Source organism: Manacus candei, unplaced genomic scaffold (genome assembly GCF_025592945.1).
Source record: "Manacus candei isolate 608988 ecotype Guabito, Panama unplaced genomic scaffold, ASM2559294v1 h1tg000081l, whole genome shotgun sequence".
Taxonomy (NCBI): domain Eukaryota; kingdom Metazoa; phylum Chordata; class Aves; order Passeriformes; family Pipridae; genus Manacus; species Manacus candei.
In genome coordinates, this window is record NW_026138129.1 from 3,763,635 (window position 1) to 3,788,750 (window position 25,116).

At 37.2% G+C, this 25,116-nt stretch overlaps 1 protein-coding gene across 4 annotated transcripts in view; it reads left to right on the top strand.

Moving 5' to 3' along the window:
• Positions 1-25,116, top strand: part of PRKN (parkin RBR E3 ubiquitin protein ligase) — a 706,049-nt gene that overhangs the window by 104,986 nt on the left and 575,947 nt on the right. For 2 of the 4 annotated variants that reach the window (XM_051811267.1, XM_051811264.1), the window contains exon 2: positions 24,179-24,342. In XM_051811267.1, the coding sequence (XP_051667227.1) occupies positions 24,179-24,342 (164 nt within the window). Of the gene's footprint in view, positions 1-11,187; positions 11,285-23,705; positions 23,872-24,178; positions 24,343-25,116 lie in introns of those variants that run through there. The other 2 variants (XM_051811266.1, XM_051811265.1) reach the window with 2 other exon arrangements.

Genomic DNA, 25,116 nt, shown 5'->3' on the forward strand with positions numbered 1-25,116 from the left:
CATATTAGCCTGTGTTAGCTTTAAGGCCCCCAAGTCCTTCTGTTCCTCTTGCAATCTTTCTCTGCCATTTCTGGTCTTATGAGAGTCCATCAGGACCTCTTTCTTCCATTTGTGTTTTGATGATCATATCCACTTCTGATTTCAAATTCCCACTTTCTACTTGCCATTACGTCAGCCATTTTACTCTGATCTGTTTGCCTCTGTATGTTCTCAAATTGCACTGGTTTTAGGCAGCTTCTGAACATTTATTTTTTTTTTTAGTTTGAATGTGACCAAAATTTAAAATGTTTCAAATCATAAGCTACAAAGGCAATGATAGAAACATCAGACTTGATTATCCTGAATCACAGCAAGGTCCATGTATCTCAGAATTTTATCTCCCTGTAGCAGATGATAAGGAAATGACTATAGCTAGAAAAGTGCCAAATGATACTTTTGCCGATTTTCTGCCCTCACTTACAGCCATCCAGTATTTACAGACTTCCATAATATACAACGTAGCCTTGTATCTCTGAACTTCTCTTACAGTGTGAAAAATTATAGTCAGTTTAATTTCTCCGTCAATAGATACTAAACTTCTGATTATTCTTATTGTAGTTTTCAGGGACTTCTTCATGAAATGGAGGAGTAAAGATTTCATGCAGCTGGTCAAATTATGAAAGAATGCTATAATGATACAGTAGCAAATTGAAGGTTTTTTTGTGATCTTTGTACCCTTTTTTTAATAAACCTTACTTTTAATCTGCCTTTTCAACTACCATTAATTTGATGGTTCCAAAAACTACGTGTAATCTCCATCCTTGGGTTAACATCTACTTTAAAGCTCATCATTCACATTTATACCTATGTTTTCCAGGTGTGTTATAAGCTTTAGTAACATCTAATCAACAAATCTCTCAATATTATGATTTTGGTAAATTAGTTTTCGTTTTTTATTGGACAATTTTTCTGTTGTAAACAACTTTGTCACCTTACCTTTTAGCACTTTCCCTGTTTATTTATGATTGTCATGAACAACAGAGGGTCCAGCATGACCCAGAATTTACAGAATTCTACCAGTAATCTTGTGTAATGGAAACTGATTACTCATTTGTGTCCATTGCTTCTTACTTTTAATTCAGGCATAGTCCATGCAAGAGCATTTTTCTTTATCAGATGTTTAATTTGTTTAAGTCTCTTATAAGGGATGTTGTGGAAAGTTCTGTTAATCCAAATGCATGTTTTTGACCAGATTACTCTTCTTTCTCATGGTCATCCTTTCCATCAGTGAAGGAGATCTTTGTAATATTTCCTTCCACTAAAACTCTATAGACACTTGTTCACTGTACCAGGAGACTTGTAATTTCCGTGTGTTCTCCTGTTCCCCTCGTATTCTGCCACTGAGAAAAACCTTGTGGACACATTTGACCTGAGCTTGACTTAAACTTTGTCTTGTGCCGAGTAGTTGGTAGGTTTGCAATTATATACTTAAACTTCTTCAGAAGTCTTGGAGAAGTGCTGCTGGTTATGGTTATGTCTTAGTATTTTCTCACTCTTATTTTCCATTTGATAAAGTTCCTTGGATTTCTTTTTTCCAAAGATAGATAGATTTACTTAAACTCTAGCATAATGAACATGGCTGCAAATTATCCCAAAATCTGGACTTTTCTCTGTAATAGCTGAGTCATTCCTGAGAGATCCTGTTACACTATTATTATTCAATGACTCTACAGAATTTTTAGCAGTTTTCTTGCCTAAGATGTATTTGAAAGAAATTTTTACTGAATTTTTTATCTTTTGCAAGTCAGTTCTCAAAATCCTCTTGGGCTGCATTTGTAGCCCAAAAATCTTGTGAGGGCATATTCTTTAATGTTTTCCTCATATGAACAAACATCCATCTTTCAAAAGTATGTTATTTTTTCAAACAGCCTTTTATTTTGCCATATAACTTTTATGACTCTCTAAAGTAAGATTAAAGTTTTTGTGAGAACTGGCATGCATTTACACTGAGCTTGAGTCTTTGAACACTTAATCTACTGATGTGAGTGTTTCACCCTTTTAGCTCCTCCTTTTAATTTCCTATACTATAGTTATTTGGGTGTCTTATGTATATTATGTAATAGTAAAGAGGTTTCTTTGTTTAATTTTAGTGCATTATGATCACAGTTTGTATTTCAACTAGGACAAGTCCTTTACATTCAAGATTAGAAATGATCACTGAAAGTATCTGAAAATTTAGACATCACAGTCCTCTCTGATATGAGACTGTGTTCACGAAGAGGATTCTTCCATTAACGTGTGTTTTCTGCTCTTGCATCTCAATGACCTTTTTTTACAAATTCAGTCATTGTTTCTATGTTAGTTGAAAGACTGATACAGTAGTCCTTGAACTATATTCTTCTTTTTTAACCCACTTAGTTTCAACCTGTAGAAATTCTGTGATGCATGTTCATTCAGTTAATTTCATTAGTCTCAAGACTTTCTTGAACATGCATTAGGAATTCGTCCCAGGCGCTTCTTGTGGTCTATTTTAATATAACTAATTCCTGGGTATTGTATGTCTCCTGCTGCCCACTTTGTTTCATTTGTGCCAGATATGCCTGCCCAGTTTATATTGTCAATTAGAGCCAAGCATTCCATTTTATTTATATATCTTTTTGGTGGCTGAGTAGAAATGCACTGAGTAGAAATACACTGATCTTGGTCTACTCAGATGTTTTAATTGGTATTTAAACTGAAGTGTAGTTGGTAAGATTGCTCTTTGCTGTTTAAGGCCTGAATCATAATAGCTTTTCTTTTTTCTTTCTCTTTTCTTGAAGTTGTTTTATTGCTTTCTGCCTTGAAAGATATGTCATTCCACCCTTGGCTTTTCTGTACTAGTTTTTGTTCCCCTTAGTTTATATCACTCCTCTCTCCTCTGGTCTACTTGAGTGACAATGACTCAGCTTCATTTTTGGTTCAGCTGAAATCCATCCTTTCTATACCAGCTCTCTGTATTCTATAAGTTCACCAGTTCATCTCAGAAAATGCTACCATATCTAGTCTCTTAGAGAACAGCTTAAATTTTCCCTCTCTTCTTTTTCTACTGTAAGCAATGGTCTATGTTTCATTGTTTTCATGTTCACAGGCATTATGCATCCTACTAAACATTCAGCAGCCTTTTTCTGTTGTTTGAGATCCCAGCTTCCCAGAGGGATATGCCAGATGCAGGATGATGTGAAGCAACCATTTAAGAGGGAAGTCCCATTGATTGGTTTGCTTACCCATTTCAGCTAAATGTGCTTTTCCTTCAAGGTGTTCTGTCGTGTCATCAACACAGTGTCTGTGAGGGCTCTGCAGTGTGGTCTTGGAAGCTTTATAACAAACTGAACCACAGCTCATTCTTTTTCCAAGACAGTTGTTTTCTGTAATAGTTTTCATTTTATGGAAGAACTTGTTATATGACTGCAAGGGCATATAATAATATTTTTTAGCAAGAAAACTGTAGTAAAAGACATTGCATTAACCATAAACATAGTATTTCTAACACAGAAAAGAGATGGGCAACAACAAAGGTACTGAAATATTCAAATAACTTCAAATATATATTTCAAGTATAAGAAAGTGCAGGGTCAAAACCAGTAGAAACACAAAGAGTATTTGGAACCTTCCTTCAGATTTCGCCATTTAACATCTGTTTGACTTAGTTAAATCCTGGAAGATAGGTCAATAGATACATTTACATAGCTAGTAATTTGAAATCTTTTAGGTCGAAGTCAGGCCTTTATAAACATAAAAGAATTTCTGTCTTTAAGTAAAGGTCTTCTCATAAGCATTTGTTGTGGAACTTCAGAGGAAGAAGGAATATTGAGGAGTGAAGGACAGAGGAATGCAGGGGAGGAATTTATTTTAATTGTGCATAGAGGCAGATTGCTTCTTTCCAGCTAAAATTTCTCTAATTTGTTTTCGGTAAACACCACCACTGATTTAGTAATGATTGATTTATATTTATGTAACACACTTCATCTAAATAAATCCCAAAAGATTTAATAAATTTACCAAGAGATAGAACTAATTGTAGATAGTTTTAGAAAAAAGTGCTAAAGCCAGTATTGAATTTTGTTTACGCATAAAGTGAGCATGTACTAAACGTTAATGGGATAAGTCATCTCATTTTGTAACATTCTCACAGCCTTTTTTTTTTAATAGAAAATATGGTCCACCGAGTGAAGCTGTGAACTGGGGCGCAGAAGTTCTGCGTTCACACTGAGTTCAGACAGAGTTCTTGAAGGACCATTTATAACTCATGGAATTTGTCCAATGTTTCTTTCTTTCTCTGTTACATGGAGTTGGCATTTATGCTGTAAAAAAAAAAATCATTGTCGTTTTGTGGGAGTAAAGACTGCTGATAGCTAAGGACTATACATAAATAGCAGATTCTGCTGGAATGAAAAAAAAAGAGATACTGTTAGGAAAAATATAACCATACACATTTAATTTTTTCTTGGAATACCGTCAGTAAATCCCATCTAATAGTAAGATGTTTACATTAACATTGAAGGTTTTTTCATGGGAAAGGCTATAGAAAGATCAGCATGTGTCATCAGTTTCTTTCACTGAAGCTTCCTAGAGGATTATCTTTCTACTGAACCACGTGCTTTATAAGTGCCTTATACCCTATACTGAATATTAAGAAAGTAGCATCACATTAATTTAGATATTTTGGTTACCACAGTTAGTTTTTAGACTGTGGACAATATGTCTCTAAGTAGACTTGGGATAGAGACCAATAACATACGCAGCAGATCCAAGTCTGTGTGGGTTGACGTATGCATATGATGCATTTAGTGAGGTGCAATTGGCCTAAATATTGTGGTTTATACATTGAGGAACTAAGATAGATGAATGAGACCCTGTTGCAGTGTTCACAAAGAATTGCTGTAATGTGTCACATAATCTGAAGATGCTTTGTATAAATAATTCCTAACATTTTTTTTCAAGTATCACTTTCCTGTATGGAGTATGTAGGAGATATACCTGTGGCCAGCCGTAATAGATTAATAGGCATGAATCAGGTGGGGAAATAGTATGCATTGTTTCAGGAAATGCTTACTAAGGGTAGGATTGATCTTAGACCGGCTTTTCATTGAAGAAATGAAATCTTTTTTGACAGAGTCATTTATCTAACTGGTTTATCTCCATTGACTACAGATATAGCCTGGGTGACTGCTCTGTCTGTGATAGTTTAAATGCATCAAATGCTCTCATGGATAAATAACAAAGTTTTACATGGCTAAAACTAATCAAGTACTTAGGACCTCATCAGCTGTCACTTTTGCCAATAACCTTTTCATTGTTAATGCAATGTACTGCAGTGTGTACCTACCCCTTTTAGGCGGTCCAGGGTCATCAAAACAGATCCATCATTGTCAACTTCCATGTAACTTTGAAGTCTGCAAGCTTTTATTTCAGATCTGTGCAGGAGCTCTTGTGCCTTCAAGCCTGTCTCCTTTTTATTTGTCTGTATCAGCCTTTAGGCATCTTATCTTCTTAAAACTGTCACAATCACATCTTTGGACTAAGTACAACAGCACTGCTGTTACACAGGGCCAAACCTATTCATCTGGGTTCCTTCTATAGCTAAGGGAACAAATGCTCTATTGGTCTGAGAGGGGATCTAGAGAACTAATTTTGGTTAAATGTTTCACTTTTAAATAGGTAAAGTGATGGAAATGCAGAAGGGGTAACTTTCTTTCAAGGTTCTGGTTTTGCCTTGCTTTCCCCAAGGCAACTACGTGTTTCCCTAGCAGGAGTTATTAGACAGTGAGGAGTGAGGCCCAAACAAGTTGTCTGCACATTTATGCAGATTGCCTAAGGAAAAACTCGTAGTGATTGCTGTCACCCTGTTGTTATCTGAGAGAATGATTGTTCTGACAGAGACAATTGCTGCCCCAACATTTCTGTTAACATAAAGATTGATTCTACCCTTAGGCATTATTTCGGGGTCTCAGTGGAGCTCCTGAAGCTTTTTCATTTCCCTTGTATATGCTTGCTTCATGTCTTTCATGTTTGGCATTAGTAAACATATTTCAAACCACAAGAATTAAAATTGTACATGAAGGATGTTGCTTGGTACTGTATTCAGACTGACCTGAATCTGAAAGTCAAAAGTGTGTGGCCAATGTGTAGATAGGCTACGTACCTTCAAGAAGGATCTGGTGGTGAAATATTGTTACCATCACTACCATTACCAGAAGGACAATATGTATTTTGAATTAGGAAATATTATAGAACAGGATTTTTTTTAGTATGTGGTTGGTTGGTTTTTGTATGCTGGAACTTCAGTTCCCCTTTCCAAGGATATACATCAGTCCTTAGATAATCATTATGCTGGGAATGATTTGGTACGACAGCTGAAGAAAACATCTGTAATCCCTTCTGACAACATAAGTTATTTAGTATTTTTAAAGTTAATTTGATATTTCTGACTATAATCATATTCAGAAATTCCTAGCACAAAACAAATCTATTATTGAAGAACTCTGTAGTACTTCTTATTATTTATTGTATTTAGCTTCCCCACAGTAGGGGTTTTAAGGTTTTTTGAAAGAAGCTGGATATTAATGCCAGAGGCCAGCTGATAATGAGATGACTTATTCCACAACTGGAACGGCCTATTAGAAAAATTAATTTTTGAGATGTCAGATGCAGTATGTATGCAGATAAAATTAACAAAAATATAGCATGTAGTTTCCCCTATGTTATTTTTGTATTGCTATGATTTATTTCTGCAAACAATAGTTGCTTGAAAAAAAAAGCAGTTACTCCCTGAGTCTTGACAATGATTGAGAGCCGGTTGAGCATCCAGCTGCTTGAGTAGGCCTGTTTTGTCACCAAATGCATGCTCCTGTAATCTACAAACCAAATGCAAGACAGTAAAATTTATTCAAGCAAGAAATACAAATTTACCTCTCTCTGATCAGGATTCCCACCAATTCATCACTTTAATGTATGCTTTGCCTCAGCATAAAAGCCTACTTAAAGGGCTTTAACTTACTCTGATATGACATGTTGAACAAAGTAACACTATTTAGGGAACAAGCCCTGTTGCAGTTAGCACCACAGTTAACTTGATGAATTCTAATACTGAAAATAATTTACTGAAAATGACCTGTTGTGTATCACCTATTCAGCGAAGAGGCAGGGGAGAGTAAATCCCCCTCATGACACAGCTGCAGAACCAAACGAAGGTCATAGGCTTACATTTCAATATTGAGCTTGTTTTCACTTCTGTTATCTGTAGGCTATGAACTTCTGACTTTGTTATTTAGTGTGTTTGATGTATTGATTAGTAAAGGTTTTGTTAGTTCACAGCACAGTAAGGCTAGAAGTAAGCACTCCTAGTATCTTATTTGCTGTATTAAAAATAATCCTTTAGACACAATTTGTTATTATCTGGTTTTCGCTACTTGGTGGTAGTCATCTAGATCTTAAATGTTGATTTGGTGTGAGTAAATAAATGAATATTTTATGTAGAGCATAGGGTACTATTCCTGTTGGAGCCCATTCCTCATTGACCATCTTTTAGATATTCCAGGTGTGGAAGGTTTAGTGTTTAATAACAAATTTGCTTACTTGAGATTGTATGATTTTACATGGGATTTTGAGGTAGCAGAGCTACACAACAATATACGTAAATCACAATGCCAGGACAAATGACACTTTGAAGAACACAGCATTTTTTGTATAAAGTTGAATCACAATGTGAATGTGAATCTTGTTGCCAGTCTGTATAATAGGCTCATTGTCGTGACACTGGGCATCCCCAGTGGCCAGGAGGGAATACATGGAGTGTGAAGTCAGTTCAAACCCATTGCTATCCAAAGCTCTTTTTGTTTACTGTTCTATTATTTTATACTCTATGTTTGACAGAGGTGCATATATACCCCCCTGTGCTGCTCCAGCATGTACAGGAAGAAATTTGCTCTCTTTGAATTAACTTGTGCATGAACATTGGTTGGTTCATTAAATTAACATAACCAATTGCTTTCCACTAAACTGACTTCAGATATATTTATCTAGACCAAAGCTACCCTTTGGGCCTGTTTGTATGCAGCCAAGTTCAGCTCTCTTTCCAGCAGCTGTCACCAGTCACTCCCTACATCCTGCCATGAGCCTTGGGGGCACGTTGCCCTTGGCCATTTCCTCTGAGTCTTCTTCCATTGTAAGGGTTTAATAATTGATCACAGTTTCTCAAAACAATGCACAATGCTAATTTAATATCCACAACCTCACTGGGACCTTTGCAAGGAATCCCTCCTTCTACAAATAAGTCAAGCTTTATTCGTAGTGGGGCTGATGGTTCTCTGCAAACATGAACACAGTGGGGTGTCTCATGCAGTGAATTGCAGTGATAGTTCACTAGATCAGAACTTCTTCAGGCAGTTGTCAGGATTACAGCAATCACTGTGGATGCTGACATTAAGCATAACATTGATCAGACAAAAAAATAAGGTGGTGATTTTTTTAGAGTAAATATTCAAGGAAATAAATAGGTTAATAACATCATCATAATTGAATAAAAATTGAAGCCCTCTAAAGCTACTCTAATGTCCTTCTTCTGGACTACAGCACACCTAGAGCAGCCTCTGTGTCTGCCTTTCCAGATTTGAGATGAATCTTGTGGCTCTTGGTGCCCCAGTATTTTTGAAGTGGGGTTAATGGGGTTATGACTGGATACTATATCTGCTGTATTCCTTTTGGCTCCACTTTTAAAATAAAAAGCTTTCTTGTATAATTTTTCTATGATTTTTCAGAGTTCTTAAACTGTGTGGTTAAATAGAGATTTAATGAAAATGTCAAAATGATCAAAACAGTTTTCTCTTTATGTTACTTAGTGACAGAAACATTTACTATGTGATTTAGTGAACTGCATACGGGGCTAGACTTCCTCTCCATATCACTCTTCAGAAAAGGTTAGCATTTGGATTTTAGCGTTGGGTGTTCCATCTCGCTCTGTACAGGTGCTTGCGTTTCTCGCAGCAGTGGAGAGGAGTTCAACAATTCTTAAACAATTCGGCCTGTATTTAATGCAGTCAAACTGAGTGGTGCCAAAAACGAGTGCCCCGTTCTCCTTCAGTTACTGTCAGTGTAGAATAAGCAAGCCAGTCCACATACATGATATGATGAGCTTTTTAACTGAATTATGAATGGGAAGTTTTCTAAATCCAGAAAATAAGATTTGTTGCAGCTGTTAGCCTTTTTCATAATGATACAGACTCTTGAAATTTTCCTTTCAGTTACAAGCATATACATACATGCACAGTATGTTACATGTGTCTATGTCTATATAGTGCATATATAGATATATATAAGGACAGTGTTTAAATATAGGTAATATAGATATGACTCCTAAAGGAACTCCTAGATGATCTTTGCACAGTATTTCGGCATTTCAAATGTGTTTCACGTAAGCTCCTGTATTTTCAGGGTGCTGTGTTGATGTTGCCAGAGAGTAGAGGTTGTAATGTGGTCAGCTCTGCTCCTGGTCTCTGGCTGTTTCTGGGTGCTCTCAAAGCTTGCACTGGCAAAGTGTGGTAATTAAAGACATAGCAAAGCATGTGTGGTAATTAAAGACATAGCAGCTGTGTCCTTCAAAAGAGGATTGGGATTGGTTTTCATTTTTTCATGCAATTTTCTGAGTCTTTTCTTGTTATGACCTTCAAGAAATCATTACAATAACAGTATTAAATTTCAGTTTACATCAGTATAAATATATTAAAGGAGAGTTTTGCAAAATTCAGTTAGCTTGTATAAAGCTGTTTTCCGTTTTTGTCCAAGTTATTGTGTCTGCTTTTTCGAATTTTGAATAATTTTTAGATCTATGCTTAATTCAGTATTTTGGAAGAGTTTCTATGTCGTTGCAAATATATATGTATTTAATTTACTCTTTCAGGTAAAACTAATGTAAGGGGTGACACTTTCTAAGTAGAAAGTTCCATTATCCCATCAGTATTAGAAGAATCCAAGTTGGATGTATTATATTGGCATGAGCTCCTCTTAAAGACATCTACAGGGGATCAGAAAGAAATGTTCTCTTCTACTGGAGCATTACAAACTGTGCAAGCATTCCTTTTTTTTTTTCCCCTTGCAAAGCTATTGAATCAGTTGAGCTGCAGAATTCTAGGTTCACAGTTCATTTAGGTGACAAAAAGAGTTGGACTGAGCTCTAAGAGAGCAGAACATATTGAAGAGAAGTGCTAAATATTTTGGAACTATACAGTTTACAAGCTTGAGAAGTGGGCCCATGGGAATCTCATGAGGTTCAACAAGGCCAAGTTTCAATGTGTTGGAGCAACCCCCAGTATCAGTACAGGCTGGGGGATGAACAGATCGGGAATTGCTCTGCCAAGAACGACTTGGGGGTGCTGGTGGATGAGAGGCTGGACATAACCCAGCAATGTGCACTTGCAGCCCAGAAAGGCAATCATGTCCTGGGCTGAATCAAAAGCAGTGTGGGCAGCAGGTTGAGGGAGATGAGTCTGCTCCTCTACTCTGTGAGACCCCCACCTGGAATGCTGCATCCAGTCTGGGGTCCCCAGCACAGGATGGATATCGACCTGTTGGAGCAAGTCCAGAGAAGGACCACCGAGATGATCACAGTGATGGAGCACCTCTCCTATGAGGAAAGGTTGAGAGGCTTGGGATTGTTTGGCCTGAGAAAAGGTGGTTTTGGAGTGGTCCGATGACATCCTTCTAGTATCTGAAGGGAACTTACAAGACTGATGGAGAGGGACTTTTTACAAGGGCATGTAAAAAAGAGGGACTTTTTAAAAGGGCATTTTTACAGGACAAGGGGGAATGGCCTTAGGATGAAAGAGAGTAGGTTTAGATGAGATATTAGGAAGAAATTCTTTACTATGAGGGTGATGAGGCAGTGGAACAGGTTTCCCAGAGAAGCTGTGGATGTCCCATCCCTGAATGTGTTCAAGGCTGGGCTGGATGGGGCTCTGAGGAACTTGGTCTAGTGGAAGGTGTCCCTGCCCACAGCAGAGGCATTGGAGCTAGATGACACTCAAATCATTCTATGATTCTATTCCTGGAGAAGCCTTTTCTTCATCCTCTGATTTATTTGTTTTTGCTTCCTATATGTTCTCTCTTAGCATCATTATTCCCTTTGTCTCTCTTTCGCATTTTTCTGTTGTGCACTGAAATTTGTTTACTGTGTTTTTCCAGTAAACTTTTATGAGTCAGAGTAATTATCTGGTGTTGTCTGGATACACTCCTCAGGCTTCTGAAGTCTCCTGGGTCTTCCTGGCATTTCCAGGTAAAGATTATCACTTTGTTAAATTATTGTATTTAGTGCTCCCTTGTGTTTTTCAAGGCATCCATTTCTTTGTCAATGCTATTGCTAAAATAGCAATGAAAAGGTTTACAGTTTTTCATGAAAAGGCCAGAGCACTACGCTTGAATATCCAGAGTAGGCCAAATCCAGTAGTTGCCTAGAATTAGCCTGCAGTCCAGGCTCCTACAGCCTGTGAAAGCCAGAAACTTGTAGGATTCTAGAAGTTCTTCCTGCCTCTTACTAGGCCAGTGAGGTTTAGGAGTGAAAAGCACATTAAGAATGCTGGCTTCAGAAAGCTGGATTCTGGGGAAGGTAACACTCCCTTTTAAATCTGATTTAATACACTTCTTAGTTGCTCTGCTTGTTGGAAGTAATATCCTTACAGAAGTTGTTTATCGTGACAAGGAAACAGTTTCTCTAACAGTGTAACTGTTAATTGTTGTTGCTGTTTCAGTTGCATTAATCATGCAAAAAAAATCTTACATGGGGTGCATTATTAACTAAATAAGTGTCTTTGGCAAATTTAAAGAACCCCCCCCCATAAATGTTAATTCTCTGGAAGTCATGTGCTATGTCTTCTGGAGTTTTTCAAGAAAGAAAATAAGGCTTTCATCTATGTGATGATAAATATTGCTGTTTTCCAATTACCACCATATGTGTGTTAAAAATAAATAATGGCTTTAAGTCTTATGAATGTATTTTTCTTACTAATGTATCTTCCTTCTTCCATAATGAGAATTATTTTTTCATTTGAGAATTATTAACTATTCAGTTGTGATCCAGCTATATCATTTATGATTAATTCTTTGGAGGAAGGAGAAACTAAAGAAAAGCACTTTTTTTTTCTTTGGTGTAGGATAGTAATTTATAAGGAGAAATAAGTCCATATTTTACTTCTCTTTTCTACAGTGAGGATTCCAAGAATATTGTCACATGTTTGTACATAATGCTTGAGATACACAGTTTAAAACAGCATTTTTTGTTCAGAATTCTCTTTCTTCCTAAACTAATTTAACTTTGCTGCTAAGTTCCTCCAAATACATTTCTAAATATCTGACCAAATTACCTAGTTCTGTAATGGTTTTGGCCCTTTTGCTTGCCACAGTATTTATTTTTTAATTTCAGTTGCTATTCAGAGCTTCCACATGCCATTACAAAGATGTGGTTTCAACTGGATGATTGGCTTAAAACATTTAATGACTTTATTTAAATAAACCTTGTTTTGATTTTATTTTTTTTCACATTTATCACTTCCCTAAGCTGACACTGTTGGGTTCATAAGTTGTTAAAAAATGTGTTACTAAGATGGGTATGTTGACATTATACATCACAATCACTTTTTCCCTAAACATTGTAAAAAAATATAAAAAGTCTTATTGAGCTCTGTGAGGTTATTTGCATGCAGAATTATTTGTATTCATAACTTCATATGCTGGTAGAGCATATATGGAGCATATGCTATGAAAAAATTTACCTATTTACAAGTGCTGATGCCCGTACCACTCTAAATAGGGTGTGAAGGGAAATGGTGATTAGAATTTGGCAGATTTCCACTCTGCTGAAAACACCATACCATTTGTAATGTTAATATACTACAAAGGACCACTGTGTGTTAAAATCCTTTTGGTTTATTTCTCATGTAAAGTATAGTAGACTCAGCATTCCTGATCTGCTGGTGTCTTGCTTCCACCATCTGGTTTTACAAAACTATTTTTACCTTATCAAGTGTCAGTGGCTGCCACTGAGTGGCCGTTTGATGTGCAGTCAATCACAGACAAGAATAAAATTGCATAATAGGCCATAATTTCCTGTCTGATCATAAGCTCAGCTTTGTGTACTGGGCGATTTCCTTCCAGCTAATTGACAAATGCACTGGCACAGGGAGTGATAGGCTGCAGCTGCATGCATTTTGTCAGAAAGACAGAAAGAAAGGAAATCTTGAGAAGTATTGAGGTGTTTGTGACATTGAGATGGATCTTCTTCTAGAAATACTCATAGTCAGAACAAAGAACTTGTAATTTTTTCATCAAAAAAGACTGCCCGTTCTTTCAGGCTTTAAAATATGTTTTGAAAATGAGAAAATCACATAGAAGATCAAGTTGCTCTTCTAGCATCATTCCTCCTAACAACAGGGACAATGGAAACACAGCACACAGCCCAAAATAATAACTTGTTACTGGTCTACCACATTTTCTTCAGGGAGCTGAAAGACTCGGTCAGCACAATCAGCCTTTAAAACTAAACAAAGTTCAGAAAAGCTCTTCTCTCTCAAACTGTAGTGTACCTCACATGCCTCACAGAAATGATGGTGCATTTTTGTCTTCCACCCATGGATGTAAAGTGTGCAAACCAGAATTTTTACAAGAGAATTTGTGGAACTGTGCTATGCAGATACATCTTGGTAGCAGTGTGACCCATTTAGAAAGGTTAGATGCTGCTTCTCACAAAACTTCAGCATGTATAATGTAAGACAGAAAATAGCCCATGTATAGAGAATTATATGTAATCAAACGTTTTTGATTTAGTCTTCTCTGTGTTCAGAAATTTTGACTTCATGCCTTGCTCAGAATTCTTTGGATTTGCATTCTGAGCTTCTGTTTCAGTGGGAAAATGTATTCAGTTTGATCTAATGAAATGGATATTTTAACTTAAAAGCTGTTTTAAATAAACTTTCACTTCACCAAGAAGGAACTGATTCATCCTGTCGTCATCAATTCAGCTGTTATTTCACATTTTAATTTATGGGTATCTTGCTTTTGACATAGCAAATCTTTTGAATAATTTTCTTTATCTGAAATTCATAAAATGATACATGCCCGGAAAACATTTGTCTTCAGTACATTACATGTGCCAGTGGAAAATGCTCTTCTGGGGTAATTATGACCTGAATTAGATAAACAGTCTTCTTATTCTGATATCTGAGATATTTTGTTCTATCATGACAATAAGCTCAAACCTCAGATTATGACGCCTCCATTTAAAAATTTATGGAATTACTTTATACAGCTATCTTAGTCTTTAATTAAAAAAAAGCAAAAACCAAAACCAATTGTTTCTTAGCTTTCCAGTTATATGTACCTCAAAATTATAAGCCTGCAGGCCTTGAAATATCTAACTTTGTATCAGCTATGGACCTAGATCTACTAGAGAGAGAAATCATTATGTCACCTGCCTCAAAGGTGCTGATACATTGGACAGTAAAGGAAATCCAGCAAAACAGATTGGCAGAGAATTGTTAAAGTGGCAAGAAACATATTCAGCAGATTTGTGTCACAGCATAGCTCCACATGGTCTTCAGTATTTGCGGTGCATATCTATAATATGTACATGCTTTGGCTTTGCTTTGTGTTGCGGAAACAAACTTGCTTGTATCTGAAATGTTTCACAACTTTTATCCCATCTGATTCAGCTGATATACTATATACACCATTTACCAGTTTGAGGCCTCCTACTGTATTTTGACATTTGAGTATGGTTTGGAGTTTTTAATTTTTCATATTTGCAATAGTATTTGAGTCATGTTCCCAGTAAGCATTTTTGTGAACTGGAGCCTCTACTCTCATCTTACTCAGCAAGCTCAGGTCTATGTCTGCTCAGTGAATGAGGTTTTCAGTCTGTACTGAAATAACAGCATTCTGAGTTGAGGGGTTTATACATACATATATATGTATATATAAGTAAACATTTAATATATCTAAGGGGGGATTCTAAATGACTATTATGTATTTTTTAAGTAGGCCCAATTAATTTCTCCGCATGTATGTGTTCAGACACTGTGGTGAATCTGTAGGATTCTTGTGTGACTGAGATATTTTAAATGGCGTTTCTCTTTTCCAGCTAACTAGCAGTTTTGTAGAAGGAATGACAGACTATTTTTGGCAGTCATTACAGGCCATATGTTTTTGCCTGGCAAAATTGGCTGCAGTGTATTTTGTTGTGTCAGGGACTTAGAGGTGTTTGTTATTTGGCTGTGAGATAGCAAAAGTAGATGTTGGAAAAAAACCAAACAAGGGTGGGAAGAGTTTTGAAAAACTCAATAGGGAGAAAATTATCTTTGATATATGGTAAATCTTTAAGCTTAGCTACAGGAACTTGGTTTTTTTTAATTAATTCAGAAGAAAAGCTGAGTACGCGCTTCTATGACACAATTATAAATTTCTTTGGCAACCCATCATTTTATAGTTCTCTTTTGATGTAAGGAGTTAAATTTTCCTTCCAGGGTGCAAACAGAAAAGATAGTTTTACTAAAGCTTCTGTAATTATTTAGGATCTTTAACTAATCTTTGTATTACATCTGTAGCAGATGTAATTTTGGCAAATGAATTTACACTGGACCTATCAGGGTAAATTCCAAGTTGCTGCAGAAGTGCTGTATGTTTTGGAACAGTACGCGTTTTTTAAAAGGTAAGGAGCTGAGGACGTTTCCAGATTGTTTCAGGAGTAGCAACAGCGTGTGCCTTTCAGGAGGCGGGAGAGCTGAGGCGATGTGCGTGTCCCCGCGGGTGGCCGAGGACTGCGTGGCGGAGCAGTGACCCACCATCAGGTCCATGCCAGGTCAGGGCTCTGCGAGAAGCCCAGGCAGGAACAGCAGCAGGCTGGTTTGGGCACGGAACAGCCGTGGCTGAGGCAGGGGTTGTGACCTTGGGCACCCTGGGCAGAGTATGGAGCCCCCAGCAAAGCCAGGCAGGGACAGCCGGGGCTGGTGGTGCCTGCAGTGTCCTCCCTGGTAGCATCTCTTCAGGCTATTCTGTAGAGCAAAAGCATTCTCCTAAGCCTGCTGTGCCACTACTGTAGTTTTACTGGTGAGAAGGGAAGACTTGAGGGAGAAGAGATGGTGCTCACGATTTAAAAGGAGTAGGATGAGGTTAGCGTTCAAAGGTGAAGGACAGGGACAGGACTGTCCCAGAACATCAAATCTTATTTTTCTGCTAGTAGAGAACTATTTATCAGTAAAATTGGTAAACTGGAAAGATACTTAAGGAAAAAAAGATACTGCAGCATATAACCCTAAAATGAAGTGCTCTGTGAAGAAATACAATTTTGTTTGCACATTGTGCATTTTAAAACAAATCAGGACATGATTGTAATGATACTGGGATCCTCTCAAATGGGATGAGTAAAAGCAAAGAATCCTGAATATTCAAAAGCTGACATTAGACCTGTAAACACCAAGGGAATAAGCCCTTATGATTTTGTTCTCCAGAGTAACTGGCTTCATCCTCTCCCTTCAAGCAGTGCACATGGCTGTACAGCATACAACCATGTACCAGTTGTACAGCCCACTGTCCAAGGCTGTAACGATGTTTATTCCTTTGAGTTTTGACTTGTTTTTATTTGTAGTAGCTCTTGTAGAAATAAAGTGAAACCAAAGGTTTTCATATCAGTCGGTGAGTATGTAGATATGTTTTCTCTGGGACTTCTTTTTTTTTGTATGTGGAACTAATCTGTTTCTACATAGTCATTCCAATGGTATAGATACCATTTCAATACATATTAGTGTGGATTTTATAAATTTTTTACACTTTTTTTGTTCTATACTGAGCATTTAATAAACTTCATGATGTTAGAAAGCTCCTTGTTTAGTTAAATGTAACAGCTGCTATATTTATTATTCATTTCTTTGTCTGGATCTCAGCTGTCCAACAACTTTTCTAGTATTTAGCAGAATGTAGATACTATAAGAAAATCATGTTAAATTTCCTATGGAGCTGCAAGTCAGCATAACTGTTAAAACAGTGGAATTTCCCTACTGCAGTCTTCACCTTCTTGGTTCCTTTTATGGCCTTAAAGTTATTACAGTAGTCCTACTTGAGATTTTCTGATCCTCTTGCGTATTTCATTGAACTCATGCAGTCTTTGCAAAAATACTGGCCCATTCTTCCACAGGACAGGGGTAATTTAACAGCTGCAAGAGTATACATTTTATTTTTAAACGTGGTGGTACTTATTAATACAGAAAGCTGTAGCATAGAGCTTGAAATATGTGGAATTGAAAGACTCTTATCCATGTCCAAGCACATTAAAGAACAGTATGCATCTATTTAAAATGAAAAATGAATTTAGGTTGATTTTGTATCAAGGAAGTTCATGGCAGCTTTGTGCTGACTTAAGCAGCCTGTAAATCAGGGCAAAAATAGCTAGGAAAATAGCATTTTTTAAGAGACTTATAAAAGAAATGCCAACATAATTGTAGTGTTGGGTTAGCTAGCAATGCATTCCTCCAACTTTAAAGAGAATAGTAAAAGTGAGTGAATTAATCACAGGAAATAATTTACTGGACAAATTTAGCATGTGTCTTAGATTAAGAGGCATACTTCCTAGAACAAAATTAGGTTACTGTGAGAATTGCTGAGTTTAAAAATTGTCTCACTGCAATTCAAGAAAGCAACTGCATGTATATGCACAGCTCTGGAGGCAAAGAGACTAGTGCTGAACTCTTGTCTTTTTTATTTGCCTCTATTCTTGGTTTAGTTGGTAGCATTTTACTCGGTTAGATTTTACTCAGTCTTACATTCTGTTGGAGTACATGTATGGACATATAAACCCAGGACATCTGCAGAAGAGCACCGTAGTCATTCAGAAGAAGGGACTGTTAAACCCCAAGTATTATTGTCTGCAGCAGTGACCATAATCAGAGAGACCCTTCTGAAGAAAGACAATAGGGCAAGCGTAGATGATATTGCTCCCTGATGTTCTTCCAACTATCTTTAACTCAAATGACAGGAGCTTTAAAATGTATTTTCTTAAGAATAAGTAAAAAAAAAAAAAACATGTGATGGTATCTGTTATTTTTTACCTTCTTTGCAGTCATAAGTTCCTCTTTGGCTCAGCATATGACTGAAAGATGTTGCTTTTCTAAGCTCAAAACCTACACATAAAGTATTTATTTCATACTAGTGTATATTATTCTTTTTTTTCCAGTAGAGAGATTACTGAGCTGCCTGAAACTGCCTGTTTCTTTTTTCCCCTTGAACCAAATTTATACACTGTGCATCTACCACTTCTCTGGCAGAGTTTTCCAGAAGGTCTGCTGCTAGTATTGTGGGCAAACAGAGCATTTTTGCCACTTTTGAACGCAGCACAGATAAATTTGATATGACACCCCCTAAATCTTGTGGTGGAAGTGATTGCCCTATCCCTACTCACCCTTTCCACACTGCTCATGACTTCGTAGGAAAAAATCATTGGGTACATATGTAGCATTTATGGAGAATTCTGTCTCAATTTCCCTGAACAATAGTTTGAATAAAAGCCAATCTTGACTTTTATTTAAAAAGTAAATAAAACCATCAGAAATCTCAATCTTGAAATTTGAGTTAATGATCAAGGAACATTTTTTTATGATATTCATTTGGTATTAGCTATCACTAAAGATTTTTCCCGGAGAGAGTTTATTCCTTGCTAAAGGAGAGAAATAACCTCACCAAGGATGGGGTTTTATAGACATTGTTTATGTTAGATTACTACATCGCTCTTTATGTGTGACTACATCATAAAATCATTCGTTAGGTGAAAGTAATTTACAAATGATCAGAAGCAACCAAATTACTCTGGCTTAATGAGTTGCCACTTATTGCCTGTGTAGGCTCTTTTTCTGCTGCGGCTGTGAAGTTGGCTTACATTAATGTGCATTAATTTTATTTCACAAATGCAATGATCAAGGAGGTCTAATGCTTCCAGTTATTATGGCTCAGCAGTGAGTGGTAACTCATTAAGTCATGGTTAACTTCATTGCATATACCTGTCAGTCGGGATTTGGTGCAAAATATACAGCAGGGCATTTTGCCCGGAAAATGTCATACCAGCGCATCGATATCTGCAATGACAACCCACTCATCTTGAGGTAGTGTTCAAGCTGTTGATTTTCAGCCATACAGGCTGAAATGTGTGAAATCATTTGTCTCTGAGACACTATCTCACTCCTTCTGTAGGCAGCAGAGGTTCTGTAATTGGATTTCCCTCTTTAAAGAAGAAGGGAGTTGTTGGCAGGATGTTCAGTGCAAGGGCATCAAGACTCAGGATCCTGCTATCTCAAGTTGGCTCCAATTTGTTGGAATTTGGCAACTTTTTGAAGAAATGACATCTGTTAAAGAGTTTTCTTGGAGGGAGCTGAGGATATTTTTGCTAATTGATGAAAAGGATACATGAATTGCTATGGGACTGGTTAGTCTATTGATGATGAGATTTTATCACGTATTTATGTCAGAAAAAAATTAGGCAAGCCAGTTGGCCAGAACTTTGTGACAGTGACAGCCTCCAAAGTGGGACTTGATGTGGTGGAAGTAGGGTAGAAACTAAAGTGGAACTGACTGAACCAACCTGCTCTCCAGTGCTCTGGGGAGCAAAAGGTGTTGGGAAGGTCTTCTATTCCAGTGCAAAACTTAGATACACAGGTCTGTAAAGAAAAGGACTGTACCAGTTCCAGGCTGCTTAAGTTGCTGTGGAAAGACAAAGTTCGAAGAACTTCGCAAAAGTTGTTTAACCCTTTGATTGACTTTCATTAACATGTGCTGACTGACTGTGTAATACAAACCAATTACAAGTTAATACAATTCTGAGCTATTCCTTTCCACTCCTGACCTCATCTCTCAGAGTCTCCCCAACTCATCTTTTTCTGGTTTTTGTTCCTCTTTAGTCTTTTGCTTTACTTTTTTCCCATTTTTCAGTTCCCTTGGCAAACTGAAAAGAAGAAAATAACAATAAAAAGTTGTGGAACAAGATGTAGTGCCATCCCATTATCTTGTGTTCTGCTGCTAGTTTCTCACACCGCGTAGGTCCTACAGTTGCATGTCTGCAATTCAGGTTGTAGAAATTCGGGCAGCAACTGATATTCACTGGTAGTTAAGTGTCTACAAATGCATCTAAAGCTAATTAAATCTAAAGATTAAAATACTAGAACAATATCTTGTATGGTTGAAGATGGAAGAGCCCCAGGGATCCAAAAAATATGTTTTATATGGTTTTATTTTATTTATTGAAATAAAAAAAGTACTTGGAACAGCTGCCTTCAGCCTGTGCCTTGAGAGATGATGCCCAGTTGTGTGGTAACAGAGGGACTTCCAGAACAGTTTCACAATACTTTACCAGAGGGGCAAGAATTTTATGTTCTCTGGATTTCTACCTTCTCCTTTCTGTGTGTTTTCCTGTTTTTAATTGGTACTAAATTGGTCAGCTGTACTGGATAAATTATTAATCACGGTTTATGAGACAAATTTAATACTGAAAAGGAAAGGATGATACTTTCAAGTGTGAAATAGTCTAGATGTAGGTTTTTGACCCAAGAAGAGTTGTATTCTCAAGTCCCGTGCTGAGTCAAAGGATCTGATCACCACAGACACTGTCACAAGACTTTTTTTTTTCCCCATTCTTAGGAAAATACATTTCAAAGGTCTTTTTATCTCACCTCAGTAGGGAAGGGGCTTTTAAAAATAGAAGAAGTTTCACATATTTCACACTGTCTTTGGGTTAAACTTTGGTAACATTCTTTGTTTTGTCTATAGGAAGAATGGAGAATTAGATCTTAGGCAATAAGATCTTAAAGTTTAAATATGTGCATTCTTTTGCCACAGATTATATGTTGTGTGTTATAGGGGTTTTTTTTGTGTGTGATTCATTAGTTTAGGAAGAAAACGAGTTGGCTATTTTATGTCAAAACTAAAAAGGAAATTTGTGTTTTGCATGTAGCAATGTAAAGACATCTACAACTTGTTTTCATTCTTGGCACAGTTCACTTGCTTTGATCCTGTATATCAGGACTGTGCCTTCACAGTTTGTTCACAAGCAAGGCCTAAGCTTCTCCAGCATTTTATGTTTATCTTCTCCGTTCAGAACCGGAAAACCTGTTGGATAACAATGGGGATTAAATCTTTGGCACTTTTCATATGGCTTGCCAAAGAAGAAAGGCTGCTGAATCCAGGGCTCTGAAATGTGGCCTGTTGAGATCCTGACAGGGGTGACATCCCCCGAGCTTTCTTCCAGCCTTCACTTGCAGTTCTGCAGCTCCTCTACACACCTGCCCCATGTACTTGTATCTGAGTAACTCCGTTTATGTATTTCGGGTTTCCATCAGCAGTTTAGGCCTCAGGTAAATTCTCTGATCTCTTGTTAAGCCAATATTTATTTAAATATTTATTTAAATTCTAGCAGACGAAACTTTAAATTCGAAACCTTTTCAGATCCTCCCTTTAGAGAGGTCTCAAATGTCTTCATAACTTCACCTGTGATCTCTTGAATAACGTGTGTTGCTAAGAATATTATTTAATTTTTGAGGTGAAATGGCAAAAAGAAAAGAAATCTACTTTTCCTAAAAAGACAGCTTGAAATACTATATTAATGAAATTCTGGTTTTATTCCACAGACTGAATTTTTTGTATTTAATCTTTTTGTGCTCTGTGCAAGTAAGCAAAGTTCTCTTCTGTTCTTTTACATTAAAAAGAGTTGGTGGATTGCAGACTATATAATAGAATAAAAGTGCTTAGGGGCAAAATATCTGCGTGTTAGAACTTTCCAGCAAACAAATTTCGGCATTCTAGCATTTTTCTGGCATTTTTCTAGCATTCTTCAGTCTTCTGTGCTCTTCTGTGCTCTGGAGTACAAAATGTTGCATTCATACTCATTTCAATGGTTGCATGTGGTAAGAATTGTGATAGTAAACTTCTGATACCTCATAGACAATGGGAATTATACCTGTTGTAAGTGAATAAAAATAAATTTATTTGAGAGAAGGTGCTGGGATTTTTGATGTCAAATTTGACTTAAGCTTCCAGTAAGTGTGTTGGATTTATACTGTCTTTAAAAACAAGTACTGCTTTTTAATTACTTTAAATTATGCTTTTTTATGCTTCTTTTATCAAACACTTTCCTCTTAGATGTGATTTGCAGAGTCAATGCACCTGCTGATTTTGTTGGAGTTTTGGTTTTGGTTTTTTTTTCATTTCCACAATGAATAGCACTGGCTTTTGTAAGACTAGGGAGAAAGAGGATTATGTATTAGTTAGGAAGGACTCTTGGAGATGCACATGTGTGCATTTTATGTGTGTATGTGAGTGTAATCTATATACATGTATTAACTATATATATATATATGTTGACATAGTGAGATAGAGCATAGCATATTAAAAAAGTATTTCCCCCATTGATTTAACTGTATATTTTGCTATTGGCCCAGATGATGTTATTTACAGTGGAGCATTATGAGTGTTCCTGGAAAGATGGGAACTGTTCAGTTCCCATTAGCTGTAACTATTTTTTGCCATATACATCCTCTTTTGCTCTCCAAACAATAATCAGAATAAAATTCAAACTTTGCTGATTTTTCTGAGCAGTCTGAATATACAGCTTGCACACTTCAATTATTTCCATAACACCTTTAAGTAGAAATTAAACCAAGATGTACTACAGGAGGCTGCATAACACAGTGCAGGGCACCTGCCTGACACTGCACTGTGCAATCTTACCTTGTATTTTAGTACAGTAAGGGGATGCTTTCAAGTGCAAAACTTAAAATGATGTGTTAAATTGTATTAGTATCTGGCCTTATCCCTTAAAGATTAACCAGATCGGAACTGAAAACATAAAATTGCAAATACCTGCAACACTGGCTGCTGAACAAAACAGTGGCAGCATTCTCAGCCATAGTCAAATGTTCTTAAAGTATCTGACACCTTTGGAGTTGTCAGGCAGACTAAATGTTTGAAAAATCATAGAATTCCAATTTTCAGTTTTAAAAATAGTTATTTCTTTAAACTGAATAAATACTTTTGAGCTTATGCTTCTGTCAGTCAACAAAAATGCAAAGGATTAACATCTTCAGCTAAAACACTGCAGAAATAAATCTTTAAAAGACTGGTTGTTGCAGTCAATACCCAAGCAGTTTAGGTGACAGGTACCCACTATCTAATTGATATAAATGGGTTTTTTGTTTTTGTATCGTGTTTTGCTAATTCCTTTGCTTCCTGCCTGTGAAGGTGTTGGTCGAAGCGTTCCACTGGGGACGTGTCTACTGTTCGTACAATCTCCATGACTGATATGGATGTAATGAGGCTTTTTCCTGTTTCATAGTTCTTGTAGTCATTCCCCTGACCATGGGCTCAGTGAGCACATTCAGACTCCTTATGAAAAACAGTTCTGCCAGCTGAATGGCAGGAAGCTTATGAGTTTGTTTGCTGGGCTTCTCTGGATGTATAAACCAGTTGCTGCAGCTCTAAAAATGATATGACTGGTGCAGTAGTGATTTTCTGCACTGAAGGTGGATGCTGACAGGAATTATGTACTGCAGATATTTTAGTGAACTCTGAAAAGACCGTGCTGTAATACAACACTCCCAAACACAGAATTCTGTGATTCTGATGTCTTCTGCTATGTGATTTTCTCTCCGTCATTACTTTTGTAGAATTATATCAGTGGGAAACCAGTTTATATGACTGTGCTTTGCCTTGTAACAAGGAATTGTTTTCCCTTGTATAATTTAATATATTTTGGCTCTAGAGCATACCTCAGTTTCCTACATTTATTTGATATATGCGTTGGGGAGGAGCACAAGTGGCACAGGAAGCACGTGTGCTACAAAGGTTAGGACTGAACTGAAAATCTTTTGTGCCAGTTAGCAGCTACTTAGGCAGCTACCTAGTGGGATTTCTTCTGATTCTAAATGTTCTCTGTAATTGCTAATACTGCCAAGGGGAAACTAATGTTTTTTATTTAGTGATCACTAACTATTCTGTGATGAGTTTAAAAATGCTACGAGGGAGTATTAATAGCTTTTCTCTGAAAATAGTACATGCTTCCTGAAATTGAAAAGTAAGCCTCTTGTAGTCACTCTAGTACAAACACATCATGAGAAATTCTCACTTAAAAAGCTCTTTTGCTCTTGTTCAGTGTTTGTCAGGTTCAACTCCAGCCATGGCTTCCCGGTGGAGGTTGGTTCGGATGCCAGCATCCTCCAGCTGAAGGAGGCAGTTGCCCAGCGACAGGGAGTTCCAGCCGACCAGCTGCGGGTGATTTTTGCAGGGAGGGAGCTCAGCAATGACTTGACACTGCAGGTAAGAATCCCTTGGTAGCTTCTCTCCTGGACTGCTGCCAGCTACACTGCCTCTGCCTCTAATGCTGCCAATCTGATGTTCATGCCTGAGATCTAATAGAATAAATAGTGCCTGGGGATTCCTTGAACTTTACTCCACACTGCTTCATTAATTCTGACCTTCTTAATTATGCATTAAAACAGCAAGCAGGAAGGGTAGGGAAAGAGAGAGAATATGAGAGAGAGAGCACGAGAGAGAGCTGTGCCTAGTGAATAAATGTTTACTGACTACAGAAGCAAACCATGCACAATTTCTGTGTCTGTTCAATTTCTATCTTACTTATTCCATTTGAATCTTAATGAAGAAGGATGTGAATAAATTGCTCTAAATCAAGCTGCACAGTCATCACATTTGATAGAATTTGTAACCCAATTGTGACCCCTGGAGGATAGCTACAGGGCTGCTGCTGCTCCATGTGCTGCTGTGTCTGCACAGGTGTGTGCTGCTGGAGGGGTGGTTCCAGATCAGAAAGCCCACAGAAGTGTATTCCAAACCACTGAACTCATAAACGAGTAAAGCTGAAAGAGGAGCAGAGAGCACAGAAGAGCAGCTGTAAGTAGGTGTCTTAAATTCAGCTTCTGAAAGTTAGGGAACTGTTCTCTTCAGTAAATGCAAAGGGCTGTTCATCTGTGGTGAGCAGTAGTAAGCAGTGAAAGACAGGTTCATCTTGCTCTTTGCTATCTCCACCAGTGCAGCCGCACTTACTTTATAAATATTTTTGTTTATCCTGTATGT